The sequence below is a fragment of the Sardina pilchardus genome, chromosome 1 (assembly GCF_963854185.1).
Source record: "Sardina pilchardus chromosome 1, fSarPil1.1, whole genome shotgun sequence".
NCBI classification, from domain to species: Eukaryota; Metazoa; Chordata; class Actinopteri; order Clupeiformes; family Clupeidae; genus Sardina; species Sardina pilchardus.
Window position 1 is genome coordinate 42,104,869 of NC_084994.1, and position 17,639 is coordinate 42,122,507.

The 17,639-nt window shown below is 45.1% G+C and overlaps 2 protein-coding genes across 2 annotated transcripts in view; one reads left to right on the forward strand and one right to left on the reverse strand.

The window, feature by feature from the left end:
• Nucleotides 1-17,639, reverse strand: part of nomo (nodal modulator) — a 39,337-nt gene that overhangs the window by 6,300 nt on the left and 15,398 nt on the right. Inside the window, exons 17-36 of the mRNA XM_062535156.1 lie at nt 16,714-16,813; nt 15,671-15,807; nt 14,446-14,535; nt 14,159-14,204; nt 13,371-13,471; nt 12,711-12,817; nt 12,345-12,417; nt 11,393-11,545; nt 10,295-10,432; nt 9,523-9,612; nt 9,101-9,206; nt 8,287-8,437; nt 7,751-7,928; nt 5,478-5,619; nt 4,261-4,392; nt 2,183-2,319; nt 1,729-1,819; nt 1,513-1,576; nt 985-1,080; nt 434-634 (exon numbers count right to left, since the gene is read on the reverse strand). Coding sequence (XP_062391140.1) covers nt 434-634; nt 985-1,080; nt 1,513-1,576; nt 1,729-1,819; nt 2,183-2,319; nt 4,261-4,392; nt 5,478-5,619; nt 7,751-7,928; nt 8,287-8,437; nt 9,101-9,206; nt 9,523-9,612; nt 10,295-10,432; nt 11,393-11,545; nt 12,345-12,417; nt 12,711-12,817; nt 13,371-13,471; nt 14,159-14,204; nt 14,446-14,535; nt 15,671-15,807; nt 16,714-16,813 — 2,333 coding nt within the window. The remainder of the gene's footprint in view (nt 1-433; nt 635-984; nt 1,081-1,512; nt 1,577-1,728; nt 1,820-2,182; nt 2,320-4,260; nt 4,393-5,477; nt 5,620-7,750; nt 7,929-8,286; nt 8,438-9,100; nt 9,207-9,522; nt 9,613-10,294; nt 10,433-11,392; nt 11,546-12,344; nt 12,418-12,710; nt 12,818-13,370; nt 13,472-14,158; nt 14,205-14,445; nt 14,536-15,670; nt 15,808-16,713; nt 16,814-17,639) is intronic.
• On the forward strand, nt 16,382-17,249 carry LOC134090509 (ran guanine nucleotide release factor-like). Its single transcript, XM_062544259.1, has one exon. It carries the CDS (start codon nt 16,488-16,490, stop codon nt 17,052-17,054), a length of 567 nt encoding a protein of 188 aa, XP_062400243.1. The 5' UTR covers nt 16,382-16,487; the 3' UTR covers nt 17,055-17,249.

Genomic DNA, 17,639 nt, shown 5'->3' on the forward strand with positions numbered 1-17,639 from the left:
GGGGCCACACACGCAGATCTCAAAAATAATCAAGTGAATTGATTAAATAATAAAAGGTAATACTAACAAAGACAACACGAGACAGAAATAACGTGGTGTGGTACAGGTCAGGATCATGAAAGAAACCGAATATATGTCATGCAGAATCAGTCTCGGGGTTTAACAACTAAACAACAAGAATAGGACCAAATGCCGGGAGGAGGATGCAGCAACTGTTAGAGTCGCATGGTCTAAGACCCGCCAGCGTCGTCACAACAGTCACAGTGAGCTGGACGATCAAGACAGCCTAACCTCATAAGTAGTGTAGCCATGTTACACTTGGTTTTGAACACCCATGCAGAGAATGGCAGGTCTCTTTCTAGGGTCTGGTTGGGGTTCCCTCTCCTAAGGTGGAATGGTTTTTGATGACCGATTCAATGTGCGGCGGCGTTACCTGGCCCAGTAGGCGAACTCGTAGTGGAAGGGCCCGGCGAGCTCGTCGGCCTTCTCCTGCATGGCGGGGCTCTCGGTCTCGCCACGGCGCTCGCGCTCCTGCCGCCTCAGAGCGATCTCCTGCAGCTGCTGCTCCTGACGCTGCTCCTCCTGGGAGCGCAGGGGGCCCAGCACCAGCGCCGGCTCGCTCTCGATGGACGACCTGACACACACACGCACGGACACACACACACGGACACACACAGACACAGAGACGGACACACACACACGCGGACACACACAGTCTTTATAATTGGCTCTTTCCTCCACTTAACATTGCTGGAGACAAACATGGTGGAATTCAGTCTGAATTTGGATGGAAGTGATAAGCATTCCATACACTCAAAAACAATCAAACACACAAACGTGTGAAAACAGAGCTCTCAGTAGCGCTACCAAAATTCAAATAGAATGCCGCAAAGTTGACGGGTGCTGCTATCAAATGATCAGTTTCCATGTAGTCACGCACAGGCATTTTTCAATCCTAATTTGAGGGGTTCCTAGGCGACTCACTTGAGGGTGACCGTGACGTCCAGCATTTTGTCCGTGGTGATGAGGCCGGTCATGTGATGGCGGACGGCCGTGAGGGTCAGAATGCTGGGAGCAGACCTGTGAGGTGGACGCACACGACCAATAACAACACGGGTCAGTTCGTTCATTCGTTTCCACTGATCTACTGGTCATCCGAAACTCACAGATCCGCAGTTACATGTACATACGTAAACATTGTTTTTCAAGAACAATATAGATCAGTCTTTCAAGGGTCTCCGAATTAATGGACACAAGGGTGATCCGCTCAATCAAAAGTAGGCTTCAACTGTTCAACATCCACTGCAGGGCTTGCAACATCGACATTGTTTTTCTTCAAGTGAACTTCACAATATATGCGAGTGTTAAGCAATATCTTATCTGAAGTAGACTTGTTGAAACATTTCCTCATGTTGTAGTGAGTAAGATCAGTGATCAGCATTTCCTGTTACACAACGTAGCTACGGAGACGTGTTACACCACAGACGTTGTAAGGATGCGAGTCATACGTACGTGTCATAGGTGTAATGGTCCTGCTCGAACTGATGACAGGAACGAGGGGTCACTTTATAGACACCTGCAGAGATCAGACACAACACGGTTAGTTACAAAGGAGGGCGCTGCTGGATAGAATAGAAGACTACAAAGCGATATATTTACATTACATACATACGATATATTATTTTCGTTTAGTGTAAAAAGTTTAGTTATATTTTCATATTTCTGTACCTGGTTTGGAAAGGCAAAAGCGATTGATGCCCTTGGAGAGATTGTAAACTCCAACATTCTCAGGCTTGTCGGTGACATCTTGGAAAAACTCCTGTAGAATCAAAAGGGGGTAGGGTACACGACTTAGCAAATGGAGCCCAGTGCATCATGGGAAAGCTTTACACAGTAATAAAAAAAGGCCAAAGCCCTTCTAAGCTCACAAGCTCATCTTAACGAGCGAGCGGAAAGCTAAAAAGAACTGAAGCCGTCCACCAAAACACCGCTAAATTAAAAAAGCCTCTAGACGGACTCTCGCTGGTCGCGAGTTAAGTCCGGAGGACGGACGGACAGACGGACGCGCTCGCTCGGTTGACCTCGTCGGAGGCGGAGGAGGGTCTCGGGGGGGGGGGGGGGGGGGTTAGGGTTAGGAGGCTCTCGGGGGGGGGGGGGGGGTGGTCTCCGGTGTGACCCTTACCAGCGTGATGGCGTGGGAGAGGGAGCAGCGCAGGATGTAGCCGTTCTGCTTGAACTCCACGCCCATGACGTCGCCGTCCTGCACCTCCACCTCCAGCGACTTGTTCTTCCAGCACCACTCCTCCTGGGACACGCTCGCTATACCACAGGACAACAACAACAACAACGTCGTCACACTCAAGTCACAAAACAAAAACACACTCTTCCATCGCAGTCAAACTCAGTCACGACACGTACACGTCTAACTTTGCTTTAGAACACTATGCTAACTTGCTACGAGACAGAACATCACACCAACCGACAAACTCACAGGACCACAACAACAACAACGCCGTTAATACGCAAAAACACACAATTCCATCGCAGTCGAACTCAGTCGACGTGCACATACAGACATAAAGACAAACACACACACACATCTGACTTTGCTTTAACTTTAAAGGACGAGACCGATGCAGTCACACTCAGACACGATGGAAAAACACACAATTCCATCGCAGTCAAACTCAGTCACGAGACTCACGACACAGACAAAGACACACACACACAAAGACACACACACACACACACACACAGACACAAAGACACCCACACTGCCACAAAGAAGACACACACACGTCTAACTTTGCTTTAACTTTAAAGGACGAGACCGATGCAGTCACACTCGGACACAACGGAAAAACACACAATTCCATCGCAGTCAAACTCAGTCACGAGACTCACGACACAGACAAAGACACACACACACAAAGACACACACACACACACACACACAGACACAAAGACACACACACTGCCACAAAGAAGACACACACACGTCTAACTTTGCTTTAACTTTAAAGGACGAGACCGATGCAGTCACACTCAGACACGATGGAAAAACACACAATTCCATCGCAGTCAAACTCAGTCACGAGACTCACGACACAGACAAAGACACACACACACAAAGACACACACACACACACACACACACAGACACAAAGACACACACACTGCCACAAAGAAGACACACACACGTCTAACTTTGCTTTAACTTTAAAGGACGAGACCGATGCAGTCACACTCGAACACAACGGAAAAACACACAATTCCATCGCAGTCAAACTCAGTCACGACACAGACAAAGACACACACACACACACACACAGACACAAAGACACACACATCTAACTTTGCTTTAACTTTAAAGGACGAGACCGATGCAGTCACACTCAGACACGATGGAAAAACACACAATTCCATCGCAGTCAAACTCAGTCACGAGACTCACGACACAGACAAAGACACACACACACAAAGACACACACACACACACACACACACAGACACAAAGACACACACACTGCCACAAAGAAGACACACACACGTCTAACTTTGCTTTAACTTTAAAGGACGAGACCGATGCAGTCACACTCGGACACAACGGAAAAACACACAATTCCATCGCAGTCAAACTCAGTCACGACACAGACAAAGACACACACACACACAAAGACACACACACACACACACACAGACACAAAGACACACACATCTAACTTTGCTTTAACTTTAAAGGACAAGACCGATGCGGTCACACTCAGACACGACGGAAAAACACACAATTCCAATCGCAGTCAAACTCAGTCACGACACAGACAAAGACACACACACACACACACACACACACAGACACAAAGACACACACACAGACACAAAGAAGACACACATACGTCTAACTTTGCTTTAGAACACTATGCTAACTTGCTACGAGAGAGGACATCACACCAACTCATTGAGCAAAAACACTGATCTGTCTAACACTTGTGATTTGTGAGCCAGCGTTGTACAGTCTTAGTCATTCTGTGGATTTAGTCATTTTGCATTTCATTAAGAGTGTGTTATTTTAATTGATGTGTCCTTACAGTTTATGAGGTCCAGCTACGGTCAATGCAATCTTATATTCAACCCAGCCTACAATGCCAGCAAAAACATCACTCTGATTCAGTTTTGACCAGGAACCCCCCAATAATGAAAAAGTACAAAAAGTACAAAAAGTACAACGTTACTATCCAAACTCGTGCGCGGCTCCCCTACCTTTGTATTTCCCGGGGAGGACGTCGTCGAAGGTGAAGGTGAGCGTTTCGCTGCTGCCGGACAGCTGGACGAGGCGCTTCTCGCCCTGCCTGCTGATTGGCTGCAGGGTCACCGTCAGGTCATCGCACGCCACTGCAGCGGAGACCAGACGGAACGAGCGTTAGACCACACACACACACAGACAAACAGTCACACACAGACCATCACACACACCATCACTCATACACACACACACACACACACCAGACAGACAGACCTTTATAAACACACAAACACACACAGACCATCACACACAAACAGCAAGACCATCACACACACACAATATAGACAGACTGTCTCATACACACAACCAGACAGACAGACAGACAGAGTCACACAAACACACTCATGTCCATCAGACTAAATTTACGACCTGGTCTTAATGGAGTGGAGGCACAACTCTATTAGCTTTATGAGCGTCCTGGCCCACATAAACCACACACACACACACACACACACACACACACACACACACACACACACACACACACACACACACACACACACACACACACACACACACACACACACACACACACACACACACACACACACACACACACACACACACACAATGACGGGAACACAGCTGGGATATTACAAACGGCTGTCATTTAACCGTTCATGTTCCTTCGCTTGTTTATTTGTATTTCCTGAGCCCTCTACTACCAAGGGCTGATACTGAGAACACAACACGTATTGGCTGCTTCAGGTGTAAGAGCGCGGGTGAGAGTGTGTGTAAGAGCTCGGGTGAGAGTGTGTGTGAGAGCATGGGCGAGCTTGTGTGTGAGAGAGCGCGGGTGAGAGTGTGTGTGAGAGCGCGGGTGAGAGTGTGTGTGAGAGCATGGGCGAGCGTGTGTGTGTGAGAGCACGTGTGAGTGTGTGTAAGAGCACGGGTGAGAGTGTGTGTAAGAGCACGGGTGAGAGTGTGTGTAAGAGCTCGGGGAGAGTGTGTGTAAGAGCTCGGGGGAGAGTGTGTGTGAGAGCATGGGCGAGCGTGTGTGTGAGAGAGCTCGGGGGAGAGTGTGTGTAAGAGCGCGGGTGAGAGTGTGTGTGAGAGCGCGGGTGAGAGTGTGTGTGAGAGCATGGGCGAGCGTGTGTGTGTGAGAGCACGTGTGAGTGTGTGTGTGTGAGAGCGCGAGTGAGTGTGAGAGTGTGTGTGAGAGGAGGGCTCTTGCCTAGGCAGGACACTTTGCCGGACACGGTGGCCATGAACTGGGTGAAGAGCAGGTCGCTGAGCGGCCGGTCCACCAGGGAGACGTCCAGCGCCGCGGGCAGCAGGGCCAGTCCAGCCCTCACCTCCGCATCGGGCAGAGTCACCTGAGCACGGAGGAGCACACACACACACACACACACACACACACACACACACACACACACACACACACAGACAGACAGATACAAACACATGGGTTACTTTGGGGATACCTGTAGGTGTATATGTGTGTGCGCATGTGTTTGTGAGCGTGTGAGTGTGTGTGTGTGTGTGTGTGTGGTGTTGGGGTTAATAGCAAGCTAGTATTTTTTCTTTACGTCATGAAGGCAAATACTCAATGATCATATGTAACCATTGTAGTGCATTACATTTTGTGCATTTGTTAAATTTGAACTCATCTTACTCTTATCAGCAATAGGGGTGTAAATCGGAGCCTTCATGCCGATTCGATACGATATCGATTTCCTAGGCCAGCGATTCGATTCTTTTCGATTATTCAGAATTCCCACCGATACGATTCGATTCGATTCGATTCGATTTTTACATGATATCTATCAAGTTTAAAACATCTAGAAAAATAGAAATCATTTGTCTTTTATTGAGAATACAGAAACAGCAGCCTATTCTATTCACATAATGTTTATGTTACAGTATAAACAGGGCCAAATTATCTTTCTACCAGCCACAAAACTTTTAGTGCAGTTTCTTCCTCCACACGCTGTGACATAGGCTACCTGCTGACTGTGAGATAACCTAATACAAATTGTAGGCCCAATATATCTGCTATTGCATATGCATTTTGTGTGTAATCAATATTAGAAGATGAATTAGCTAAACGTTTAACTTTAGGTAATTTAAGTCATAGGCAGCCTTCACTGTATTGGCGATGTGAGATTAAATAGGTGTCTGTCACTTTAAGGACGTGAACTTGCGAAAACGTTCTGAAGTTGGAAAGTGGTAGCCTATTATGTAGCGGTACAGGCTATGATAGTTGTTAAAAATAAATCAGTCCACAACTGGAGGACTTTTTGAATCTAAGGAACATGCTCAGTCAAGACAGTATGGGAAACGAACACAAATCATAATCTGAAGCATGTTTAACTAACGGGATAAACGTTTCCCCAAAACTTTAAATGGATTCGTTTGGACACTCGTTTCTCCAGTTCTACTTCGTCCTAATAACTATTAAATAGCACCTGCTACTCAGAACACAGAAATGTTCAGAACACGTAGCCTAACTTGTAAAACGACACAGTAACTAAAACATGATTGAGGTCTCTAGAATGCATTGGCCAAATGGCATTGCGTATAATAATGAATGACTAACGTCACTGTTAGCGTGCTCACTTGATCTGACGAATCCATCAGCTGTTTTCCACAGGGAAAAAAAGTGTGCATCAGGTGAAGCTATGGTAGGCCTAACAGTGAGGGTCACTAAATGCAAAACGTAGTCCACCAATTTATGCGATGATGACAAAATTCGCAGCATAAACGCTTTGTTGCGGTGCTGAAAGTTTACAGTGAAACATGTCAACAATCCGCCAATTGCGAATTACCTTTTAATTCTACTCGCCAATGCAGATTTTCACTCACATTTGGCGAGTGGCAGAGGGTGCCAATTTTAAACCCCTACTAGGCTATAAAGTAGGCTAGAAGACAATAATGAGGATAGCGCTACCCGCAGATTAGGAGTAGGTAGTAGGCTACGCATAGGAGCGTATGCTGAAAATAAACAGACGGAAAAATACTAAAATAAATATATTAATCGATTATCTTGCGGACGTATCGATGCATTGAATCGTCGGCTGTAGAATCGATGCATCGATACAAATCGATTAATATTTACACCCCTAATCAGCAACATTCAATATTCAGTTAAAGGTTGGGTACGGAATTCGCAAAACGGACGGCAGAGTTTGAACATATACAACCTCAGGTCCCGCCCTCCATGCACGAGCGACAATTCAAATGCGCAGCGCGAGAGCGAGCCAGATGATTGACGTGTTTAATTTCAATTTCAGTGCTTCCAACTTAGTGGCTATAAGTGGGTTAGGAATAGGATTTGAAGTGATTTTGCAAAAATGGGCAACAAAGCTAATTCCATACCCTACCTTTAAATATTCTTTGCATTATTTTTTTTAATACGAGTTTCATTTCAGTTCATGTGTTTAATCCACAGAAATCAGAGAAGTCGGTCACGTAAGCACAGCAGTCTGTGTGCTGTGGGGTCCACACCTGTATGCTGTAGTCTCCTGGTCTGGCCTGGAAGCAGAACGCCCCCATGTGGTCACTCTCGGTAGTGCGGGCGGCAGCCTTGTCCTGACCGCTGGGGGTGAGGGTGACCTTGTAGCGACCTTGCTGCTTCATGCCCTCGGGGAGGCGAGAGACAGCGATGCGCCCACACACGCTAAAACTGGAGGGAGTAACACAGACACAGTGACATTTGTATGCATGAATTAATTATATGCATATAGTGTATATCAATAAAATAGAGAGTATATCAATGTAATGACCTCATTAAGATGTAGACAACTATAAAAACAATCTTATTTGCACATTAGGTATTAGGCAGGTACAGCACGTGTTAAATCTACTGCATTTCGTTGTCTTTGTACTTGTACTCTGCACAATGACAAAAACGTTGAATCTAATCTAATCTAAATATCTACTAAATGCCAAAATGCCTCAAATTAGAATTCAAGTTAGAATTAACAAATCAACATATTAACAGATTTGCTGAAGTTCCGAGGCAGAGAGGGCTCGGCACTCACCCTGCGGTGATGATGTCGGGGAGCTGGGGAGTGTTGGGGGCGATCTTCACCGTGATGGGCTCGAAGAACATGAGCTCCTTCTGCGTGCGGATGGTGTAGGTCCCCGTCGTCATGTTCTCCAGCCTGAACGAGCCGTCGTCTTTGGTCAGCACTGCAGACGGAGGACACATAAAGGGACACAACTTTATGGGGCTGCTCACCTCGACAACACATCAGATGTTATGGACGGCTTATTAGAATCAGATCTTTATGGGACAGTGACGGGGAGCTGCAAAGTATTAATCATAGTCCACATCAACAATAACAGCCGGGCTATGGCAAGGGGGTATTCCAAGTACATGGTTTAGTGACAAACCTGAGTAAGTTAACTCAGAGTAAGTGGTAAACCTCCTACAACAAGAGCCCTATGGCATGGTTAGGCAAATAAAGCCATACAGCTCTTCTATTAATGCTGAGTGTCACTAAACCGTGTGATGGAATACCCCCTTGGTGCGGTATTGAAGCGCTCTGTTCGCGACATGCTGTTCGCATGTTGCAACAATTAGCTTCACTTTAACCAATGGAACTAGCCACACTGGTAGACCAATCTTCTAAAACTATTTTAACGCTTCGCGAATGGAGCGCTTCAACTGTGCATCCGGCACAACCCGAGTCCTCCTTGTCTAAAACGAGCACATTAGCAGAGACCTGTGTCGCCTTGTTGCTTTAACCACAGGTGGCTTCAAAGTTCACCTGAGGCAAAACATCCAAAAAAACACACACGAGACAAAACCTCCAAAAGATCCAACAGCGCGCCGCTCCTGCCCGTCCTCACCTTTGATCTGGTTGTTAAGGGTGACGGTGGCGTCGGGCACGCCCTCGCCCTCCTGGCTGTTGAGCACGCGGCCCGTCACAGAGAAGCCCATCACCCGGAAGATCGGCTGCGGAACAAAATCCAAATGAAGGTCAAATGAAGGTCAGTATTGCGACCGTCGGATCAAGGTTACCCAAGATGCCTCATATCTTAGCTTAAATGTGTGACTCCAAATTAAAAAAATTAACTTTAAATGATCATATTAAAAAAAAAACTATAGCCTACAAAAATTCTTCAGTGTAATCCACTGTTTTTGTGTGGTCCGACTTGAGACCAAATAGCAAACGGAGACTGCCCCTTAATGGTCCGACTTGAGACCAAATAGCAAACGGAGACTGCCCCTTAATGGTCCGACTTGAGACCAAACGGAGACTGCCCCTCACCTCCAGCTTCAGACTGTTGTGCTCGACCCTGAAGTCCATCCTGGACGGGGCCACGTCGAACGTGATCCTCTCGCCCCTGTAGTAGGGCACCTGCAACACACCAGCACCACATCAGCCTTCAGCTCCCTAAGCACAGTCGGTACACACATTCATCTCTACTATGTGCCAGTACCAATCATTCTAACACATGCATGAAAAAGGCTCCTAAACTGCATTTATAACATCTGAGCCATTCTCACACACTCCTGTCTTACTAGATGTGCAGAGTTCCTATTTGTTTAGCATCTAAACAAACCAATTTCTCCTTGACACCACCACTTCGTATTGCTCATGTAGGTGTTTGTTGCCCCAACAGTGGACATCTCACCAGGGTGTAGGCCCTGCTTGCTTGACACTTCTACTGTATATTTCTAGTGATGCAAAAGTCTGGCTTCAGAGAGAAGAGAGTAGAGAGTCCTGCCAAATTTTTTTGTTCCAACCGTTCACTTATATTAATCAGCTGGTTTTAATGATCACAACTCTTAAACCAAGTAGATCAGCTAGTTCATGAAATCCTGTGTACTCAGCACACAGGTAGAACCAATACATGGCAGGACTTTTACTTTCTGAAGTAGGACTTTTACTTTTATCTCTGTGTAATTCTCCTCTATGTGTATGAGGCAGTTTATTGGGCTCATCAGGGTAAATGCCCCTAAATGCCCCTAAATGCCCCCAATGCTGGACACTCCTATGTTTCTCCTCTATGCTGTACGAGGCAGGCTGTCGTGCTCACCAGGGTGTAGGCGCCGCTGCCCAGCGAGGGGAAGCTGAAGGCTCCGTCCTCCCCCGACTGGGCGCTGCACAGGAAGGCCAGCGCGTCGTCGTCCAGCATCACGCCGTTCACCGGGGCCACGCTGCAGCCGCTCACGTCCTGCCAGCAGGGGAGCAGGGCCAGTCACGTCACAAATACAAATATAAACAACAATAACAACAACAACAATCACCACATCATACAACAAACAAAAACAATCAAACACCACAAACACAAAAAGAAAGACAACCACAACAACCACCATCACATTAACAAACAAACAAATCTCAATCCACGGTCAGAGCAAAGCATGTGGGAAGTTATTTCCTTGTAGGATACTATAAACTGAGGACATGGGGAAAAAAGCACATCGGAAAAAAAAAACACAAGGGGTGTAGTCTGGTGCAGTGGTAGCATAGTGGCTAAGGTGCTGGGCTAGCATGCAGTAGGCTGAAAAGTCATGGGTTCAATCCCCAGCATCCACCTTGAGCAGGGCACTTAATCCTGAGTAGCTCCGGGGACAATGGCCTTTGTAATAGAATTGACATGTAAGTCTCTTTGGATGAAGGCGTCTGCTAAATGAATAAGTGTGAGTGAGTGTGTGTCTCATCTCTGGTTCTGGCTGGTCAGTGCGGTAGCAGTGGAAATATAGATAAGCCCTGAAGGGTGTTGGGTTTCCTTTCCACTTATCATAACACACCAAGGCCAGAACGCTGACATCAAAAGGCTTTAATCCTCCGGAGCAAAGGGCACTATGGTCCCTTACCTCTCCTCAGCCACTGGTCTATGCTAATTTGTTAGTGCAATTAAGGGTGCATTCGGAAATTGCCTCTCCGAGCACTCCGAGGACACATTCGAAACATTTTGTTTATTCAGAGCGTCACACTTTCGGAGTAAATGAAAATCATTCTCCAACATAAGATTAACGCACTCATCACCAGCCAGGCCCTAAATCAATGATTTCTGACCAGCCAGGCCCTAACTAACATTTGTACAGCGCAAGTAAACTGGTAATCTTGCTTGCCGGATTGCACAACAGGAAACCAGCAGATGTGACCTTTGACCCTGGCCACCCCTCACCTCTTTCTTCACGGTGGCGGAGAAGAGCAGGAAGGAGACCCCCTTCATGGGCTCGCCGTCGCTGCGCACCTCCCCCGACACGTCGTAGCCGGCCACCACCAGGGACTCGGCCGCGGGGGCGTTGGCGTTGGAGACCCGCACAGAGGTGGTCTTCTGCAGCACACCCAATAGAACAACAAACGCATCTCTTTAGAGAACACACACTTTCACCTTTCTTAATATCTAGTGCTCTCTCACTAGAACCATATTTTTTTGCACATATGTGACCCTGTAAAGCGGAACCAGTCGTTTCGGTAAAATTAATTAAATTAAGTTATTGTGCTCACGTGAACGGCCATAAACTAAGCTTTCCAACGATATGTATATTGAGGGTATTACACAAACTATCGCTAAGATAACAGCATCCAAAGTTGACATGGTTCTCCTGTCACGATATGCCAGAAGAGGAGAAATCACCTTTTTAAGCGGCACGTGCACAACGGGAATGACAGCAAATGTGTTGAATCTTTGCCGGGTTTAACAGTCAAAACATATGTTTTTCCGTGAAATGCGTTCACGATATGAAACTGTAGACTGTATACAGTCGAATTAGGCGAAAACGTGAAATTCAACATTTTAACCCGGAAGTTTGTTATTGTTGATTTTCTCAAAATAACGTTGTGCGCAAAACGACTGATTTCGCTATGAATGGTCACATATCTGGTCTCTATAAAGAACTGTCTATCTGTCTGTCTCTCTAAATGTAGATAAATAGATACTTTTGATCCCCAAGGGGAAATTCAAATATCACTTGGTTCTGTAACCTACAGTAGAGGTGCGAGTAGGATATATAGTTTTTACTGTATTTCTTGATTTTGTAACCTGGAGTAGAGGTGTGAGTCGGACATGATGCTTACTAAAAGAGTGAAGGTCCTGTTTTTCTGTGCAGAGGTCGAGCAATGGGTAAACTAACCTGTTCCAAAGTCCAAGACTCATGGGATGCAGTGATCTCATAGTTTCCAGGTAGCACTTTGAGGAATGTGTATCTGTCGGACAAGCATATGAACAAGGTTATTCAATGAAATAAACAAATAAAGTGAGACATCCTTTGACGTTCACATCTCAAGATGTTTACATCTGCTTTTCCACATGGTAAGAGGTCCCATTGCTGCTTTTCTACTTCAACATTCCTTTTTTCATGAAGTCATCAACACAAAAGGCTACCTAAGTAATGGATGCATATGACTAAAAAGAAAAAAATGGCTAAATGACAAACACACACACACACACACACACACAGTTAGTCTGAACAAGTGGGTGGTGGGCAGCGGGCACTCACTTTCCTCCCGGCTGCGTGAGCACGGTCTGCAGACTAGCCTCAGCTCCCTCCTTCTGCAGACTCACCTCTACCCCGGCTGGACCCAGCAGCTGGCCTTTACTCAGGACCTGCACGCACACACGCACACACACACACGCACACGCACACACACACACACACACACACACACACACACACACACACACACACACACACACACACACACACACACACACACACACACACACACACACACACACACACACACACACACACAGTTAACAACACTCAAGGGCTAACCAGGGCAACCAATTAACAGGAATCACTCTGTAGAAAGAGCGCAAAGATGACAAAAACATAATTCGGAGCTCTTCCATTTTGCATCCGGTGTAGCCCGGCTGTGAGACATCCATACTGTACATCCTCATCAGTGTGTCCTGTGGTCAGAGACGCAAGACCACCAGCAGCATCACTACTGTACTTCACTACACTGACATGTCTGTCCAGGACAAGAGAGAGTCTGAGTCATGACGCAAATGCGTGCAGTATTTACTTCCACACTAACATGTCCTCCTCGCACTGTACTATCTTGATTGTACCTTTTTATGTTAAGTCACTTTGGATACACGCTTCAGCTAAATGACTGAATGGAACTGTGACATGAGTGCCCCCCCTCCTCACCTTTCCCGAAACGGAGAAGCCGGTGAAGATGAAGTTGATGTCCTGCTCTTTGGTGCAGATGTCCGTCACTCCGTCCACATGAAGGTCCACACTGGTAGGCTCTGGAGACACAGATAGAGCTCATTCACTTTCTACATGCTTACATACATTTCTACACTTCCACTGGTGTTCCCAAGACAGACACACCAGTGTCAACAGTCATGAGAGTCAAGGAAAGACACCTTGCAACCTATAACAATTAGTTTAGCTACCGCTGAAAGGAGTTAAGGAGAACGTCTATGTGAAAGACAGAAAATGTTTTGCACTAGGGTAGCACTTTGCATCAGCAGCATTGGTGTGCAAGTTTTCTTTTGACTGAAAGTCGGAGAATATGCATAAAAAATGTAAAAGAAATTAAAATGATATGAAATATCATAAGTAATACAATGCAGACTACACTACACTCCTCTTGATCACTGTTGACAGATGACAGTTAAAAGACTGGCCTAACTGGCCTAAGATTTTCCTTCACTCTCATTAAAGCAGTCTCAAGTAAATCACTCCTGTCCTCAGACTCTGCAAAGCAGGACATCAGTGCCTTGGTGACAATTCCCCTGGGAGTTCAATCGATTTCAAAATGGATAGGACTGTTACTTAAGCTTTAATAGAGCAGAGTTCCTAATAGAGAGAAAGCAAAAAATACTGTTTTGGAGATTCATAGGGTGCCAATAGCACTGAGCTGAGGTGACATTAATTGATATTGAGTGTCTGTTTGATGGAGTAAGTATAGCAGCATTATGAGTTCTTACCAAAGCTCCAACCTGACGGAGGCTCAATCTTCAACACATAGTCCCCCTATAATAAAACACTTGAATTATTCAAAGTTTGTGATTCATCTTTACTGAAGTGTTAATTAAACAAAAATTACATTCGATTTATTGTCATCTCAAAATTGCATATTGTTCACACAATGACATCAACCTTTAACACTACAAATAGTCTCTGTGTGTGTGTGTGTGTGTGTGTGTGTGTGTGTGTGTGTGTGTGTGTATATATATATCATTTGGAAATACAAATCAAACTAAAGTAGGTGTACCTTGTCATAGAGGGGTATCATGAAGTAGCCATTGATGGGAGCACAATCTGTTTGGTACTTTAGAGATCCTTGTTTGGTGTACAACTTAATCTGGAAACAACAGTTCAAATATACATCACATTTGCACTAGATTTCAGGATATGTTGTTTATATACAGAAAGAAGAACTAATATACTAATTCATCCATGGGATCCTAAAATATCTGACACAGCGGGATGTCTAATCGTGGTGGCCATGAACTAGGGCTAGTTAAAATGAGGTAAGGAGATGAAAGATATGTCCATTGTCATTCACATAAAAGTACTCTCATGTATGCTGCCAAAAATGATCTTCCCCAAAACTACAATTACTATGCTACTGAAAACTGTTTTGCTCTTGCACAGCGATCTGCCTTTCAGAATCGTGGATGTTAATTGGTAAATCCACCAAGCTGCAGATAGTGTGACACATAAACTGGCCTTTCCTAATGCCAGTGCTACCATTGCACTGGCTGCCATTCATTTCCAGGGGGGTGGGTTTTCTCTCTTGCTAATAATCCTATTATGAACAAGTAACCGGCTACTCTCGACTCAGCACGAGGGGATTTAAATTTTAAACAGGGACCACATCAACTGCCTTGGTGACCACATGGCAATGTATTTGAGCGCTCGTTTGTAAATCAAATGATGTGTTACCATTTGACGGATTTGAAGGTTTTTTGAGGAGGACTACACCAGCTGAGGAGGATAACCTGATAACGATAACGTTACTGGTTTGACCGCCCCATCTACTGTCACTGACATGAGCTGAGCTTCCACCAACTAGTTGGAGCTTTACTAGGTTGCAAAAAGCACTGTTATTAATTAATATTGTCCGGATGTGTTTGGGTCTGGCACCAAAACCATTTGATATGGTAAATCATAACAAGCATTTGCTTGCTGGCACACTACGCCAAGTGAAATCCAAGTGATCCGACATTTGGCATTAGCGTTAGCTAATTTAGCTAGTGAGTAGCAGCTAGGCAAGCTAGATTAAATATAGCGACAAGCTATGGCTCCTTTCAGAAAATAAAGACAGAAACTCCAGCTACCATTAACACTAATACCATGACAATCTAAAAGAGGAGGATGGCAAGAAAAGCAAATAAATATGCCCATCATAAAACCAAATGATGACTTGGTTATATTGCAAACTGACAAGTTAGCGGGCTACCATTAGCCACAAACGCTTCCTGTTTGATACGTACCTCAATGAGAGAATAATTTATTTCTACGTCAGACTTCACAAAGCCCCCACATGCCACAACGATGTCATCTGCTGAAATCGTTAACGCCACATAATGGGAACAGATTATGAACATCAAAATCAAACACTTCGCCATTGCTGCTTATTTTGCACCCCAACCAAAGGAGGCCGACAAGCTAAACCTCTCTACCCGGCAACCACGCTGCCTAGGGATCAATCGAACGAGCGGCAATAAGCAACTAGAGCAACATTGAATATCCCAAATATCCGGCTTACAGGAAATACATCATTTGGTAAAATAAAAGCCTGCTTGAGAGCAGCGTATGGGGCAACATTTTTAAAATGGGTTTTATAGTATATGGATTTCGCAGAAAATTGCCAATTTGACATTAAATAGAACATTAAATATAATGTCTTGCAGGCTAGCACAAAAATAATTTACCAGTAATTAAATAAGCAAACATTCTTCAGATTAGTCTGGTACTCTTTCCACGTTGAATTCATAGGTTCAATCCATTGACTGTAGCCAAAGTCTCTGCTGTAGCGTCCTTATTCTTGCCTTATTCAGCAAGGATTAGTGATCAGGGATATTTGCATGGTATAATATGATAGTTGTGAAATAGAGCACTTCTTTTAATGGCACTTACTGAGGCTTACTTCACGCCAACAGAACGAATGAGGGAACTAGCGCCCCTGCAGACGGTTCTGATTGGTCATTTATTCATTTGTAGCTCAGAGTTTACAATCAACTCCGGAACCTGTCTCTGTCCGAGAGGTAACCACATTTAGAAGAACATCTTCTCCCTAAAAGCAGTGAAATGGCTCGGCCACTGTTTGGAGGAGCCTTGTCAGCCACTATCCCACCCAGTGCGCAAGATATCAGTGAGCTGCGGGAGATCCCGGACAACCAGGAAGTGTTTGCTCATCGGGAAACTGACCAGAGCATCATAGTTGAACTGCTGGATTACCAGAGCCATGTGGAAAATGAAGATGCAGCAAAGTATCACTTTGAAGATGTGGCAGGAAGCAACAAAGCGTCTGAGCCAGGGACCTGTGAGGTGCGGTCAGTCCAGGCCATTCCCAAGGCAGAGCTGTCGCTGCAGCAGTGCGCTTCCGCCTGGCTCCTGACTGGGGGGCAACTTGTCTCCAAATTCAACGAGGAAGCAAAAAACACAGTGAATATCCACATGTGCCTCTTTCGGCTTCCTCAGTTCTCCACAGATGTCCTTGTAACCTTCAATGACCCAGTTATCATCAATCCGCTCAGCAGCAGTAAAGGAGCTGGTGGAGAGGCTGGGCCGGCGGCTGCAGAGCCCTGGACAGTGCAGAACTTCCAGTGTTTGCTGAAGTCCTTACAGCTGCTCGACCCTGGAGTATTCGGATAGCTTTATCGGGCCGGACTCAAAGGCAACTGTTATAAAGACTATTTTCGTATGTAGGTGAAGTAGATGTCCTAATAAAGATTGATCTGGAAAATTATGGGAAAACTATAAAGCAAAGGTTGCCTGAGATGGAATTCTCCATTCAACAGTGACACGGTCAGTTTGAGACACAGAATAAAGTTTTCACTTTCAAAAGTGTTACTAGTTCCTTCTTCCATCTGCCTGATGATACATGTAAGCAAAGTCTTTTTAAAGCTTTAAGTGTCGCTGATGTAAGTACTGAATTATACTGAGTCAGGGGTCAGTTTGACCTTGACCTAATTTACATTAAGAATTTAAAGTTAGATATGTAGTAGTCAGTTATTAGTTTTAGTCAATAACATGTTTGACATGTTTGACAATAAACTTTTTGTTTTTGCCAAAACAAAGCTCAAAGCCGTTTGGTCAAAACTACTGTTGTTTGTCACACAGTCCAAAATGGTTCGCAAAAAGATGTCATTTTAAAGGGGAAAAAAACACACACCAAAAATATATTGATAACTGATAGTTGATGAATTATACTAATATACAGTGAAGAATTTCAGGTTA

Coding starts and splice junctions, on each gene's coding strand:
- LOC134090509 (XM_062544259.1), top strand. CDS start 16,488: ATGGCTCGGCCACTGTTTGGAGGAGCCTTGTCAGCCACTATCCCACCC.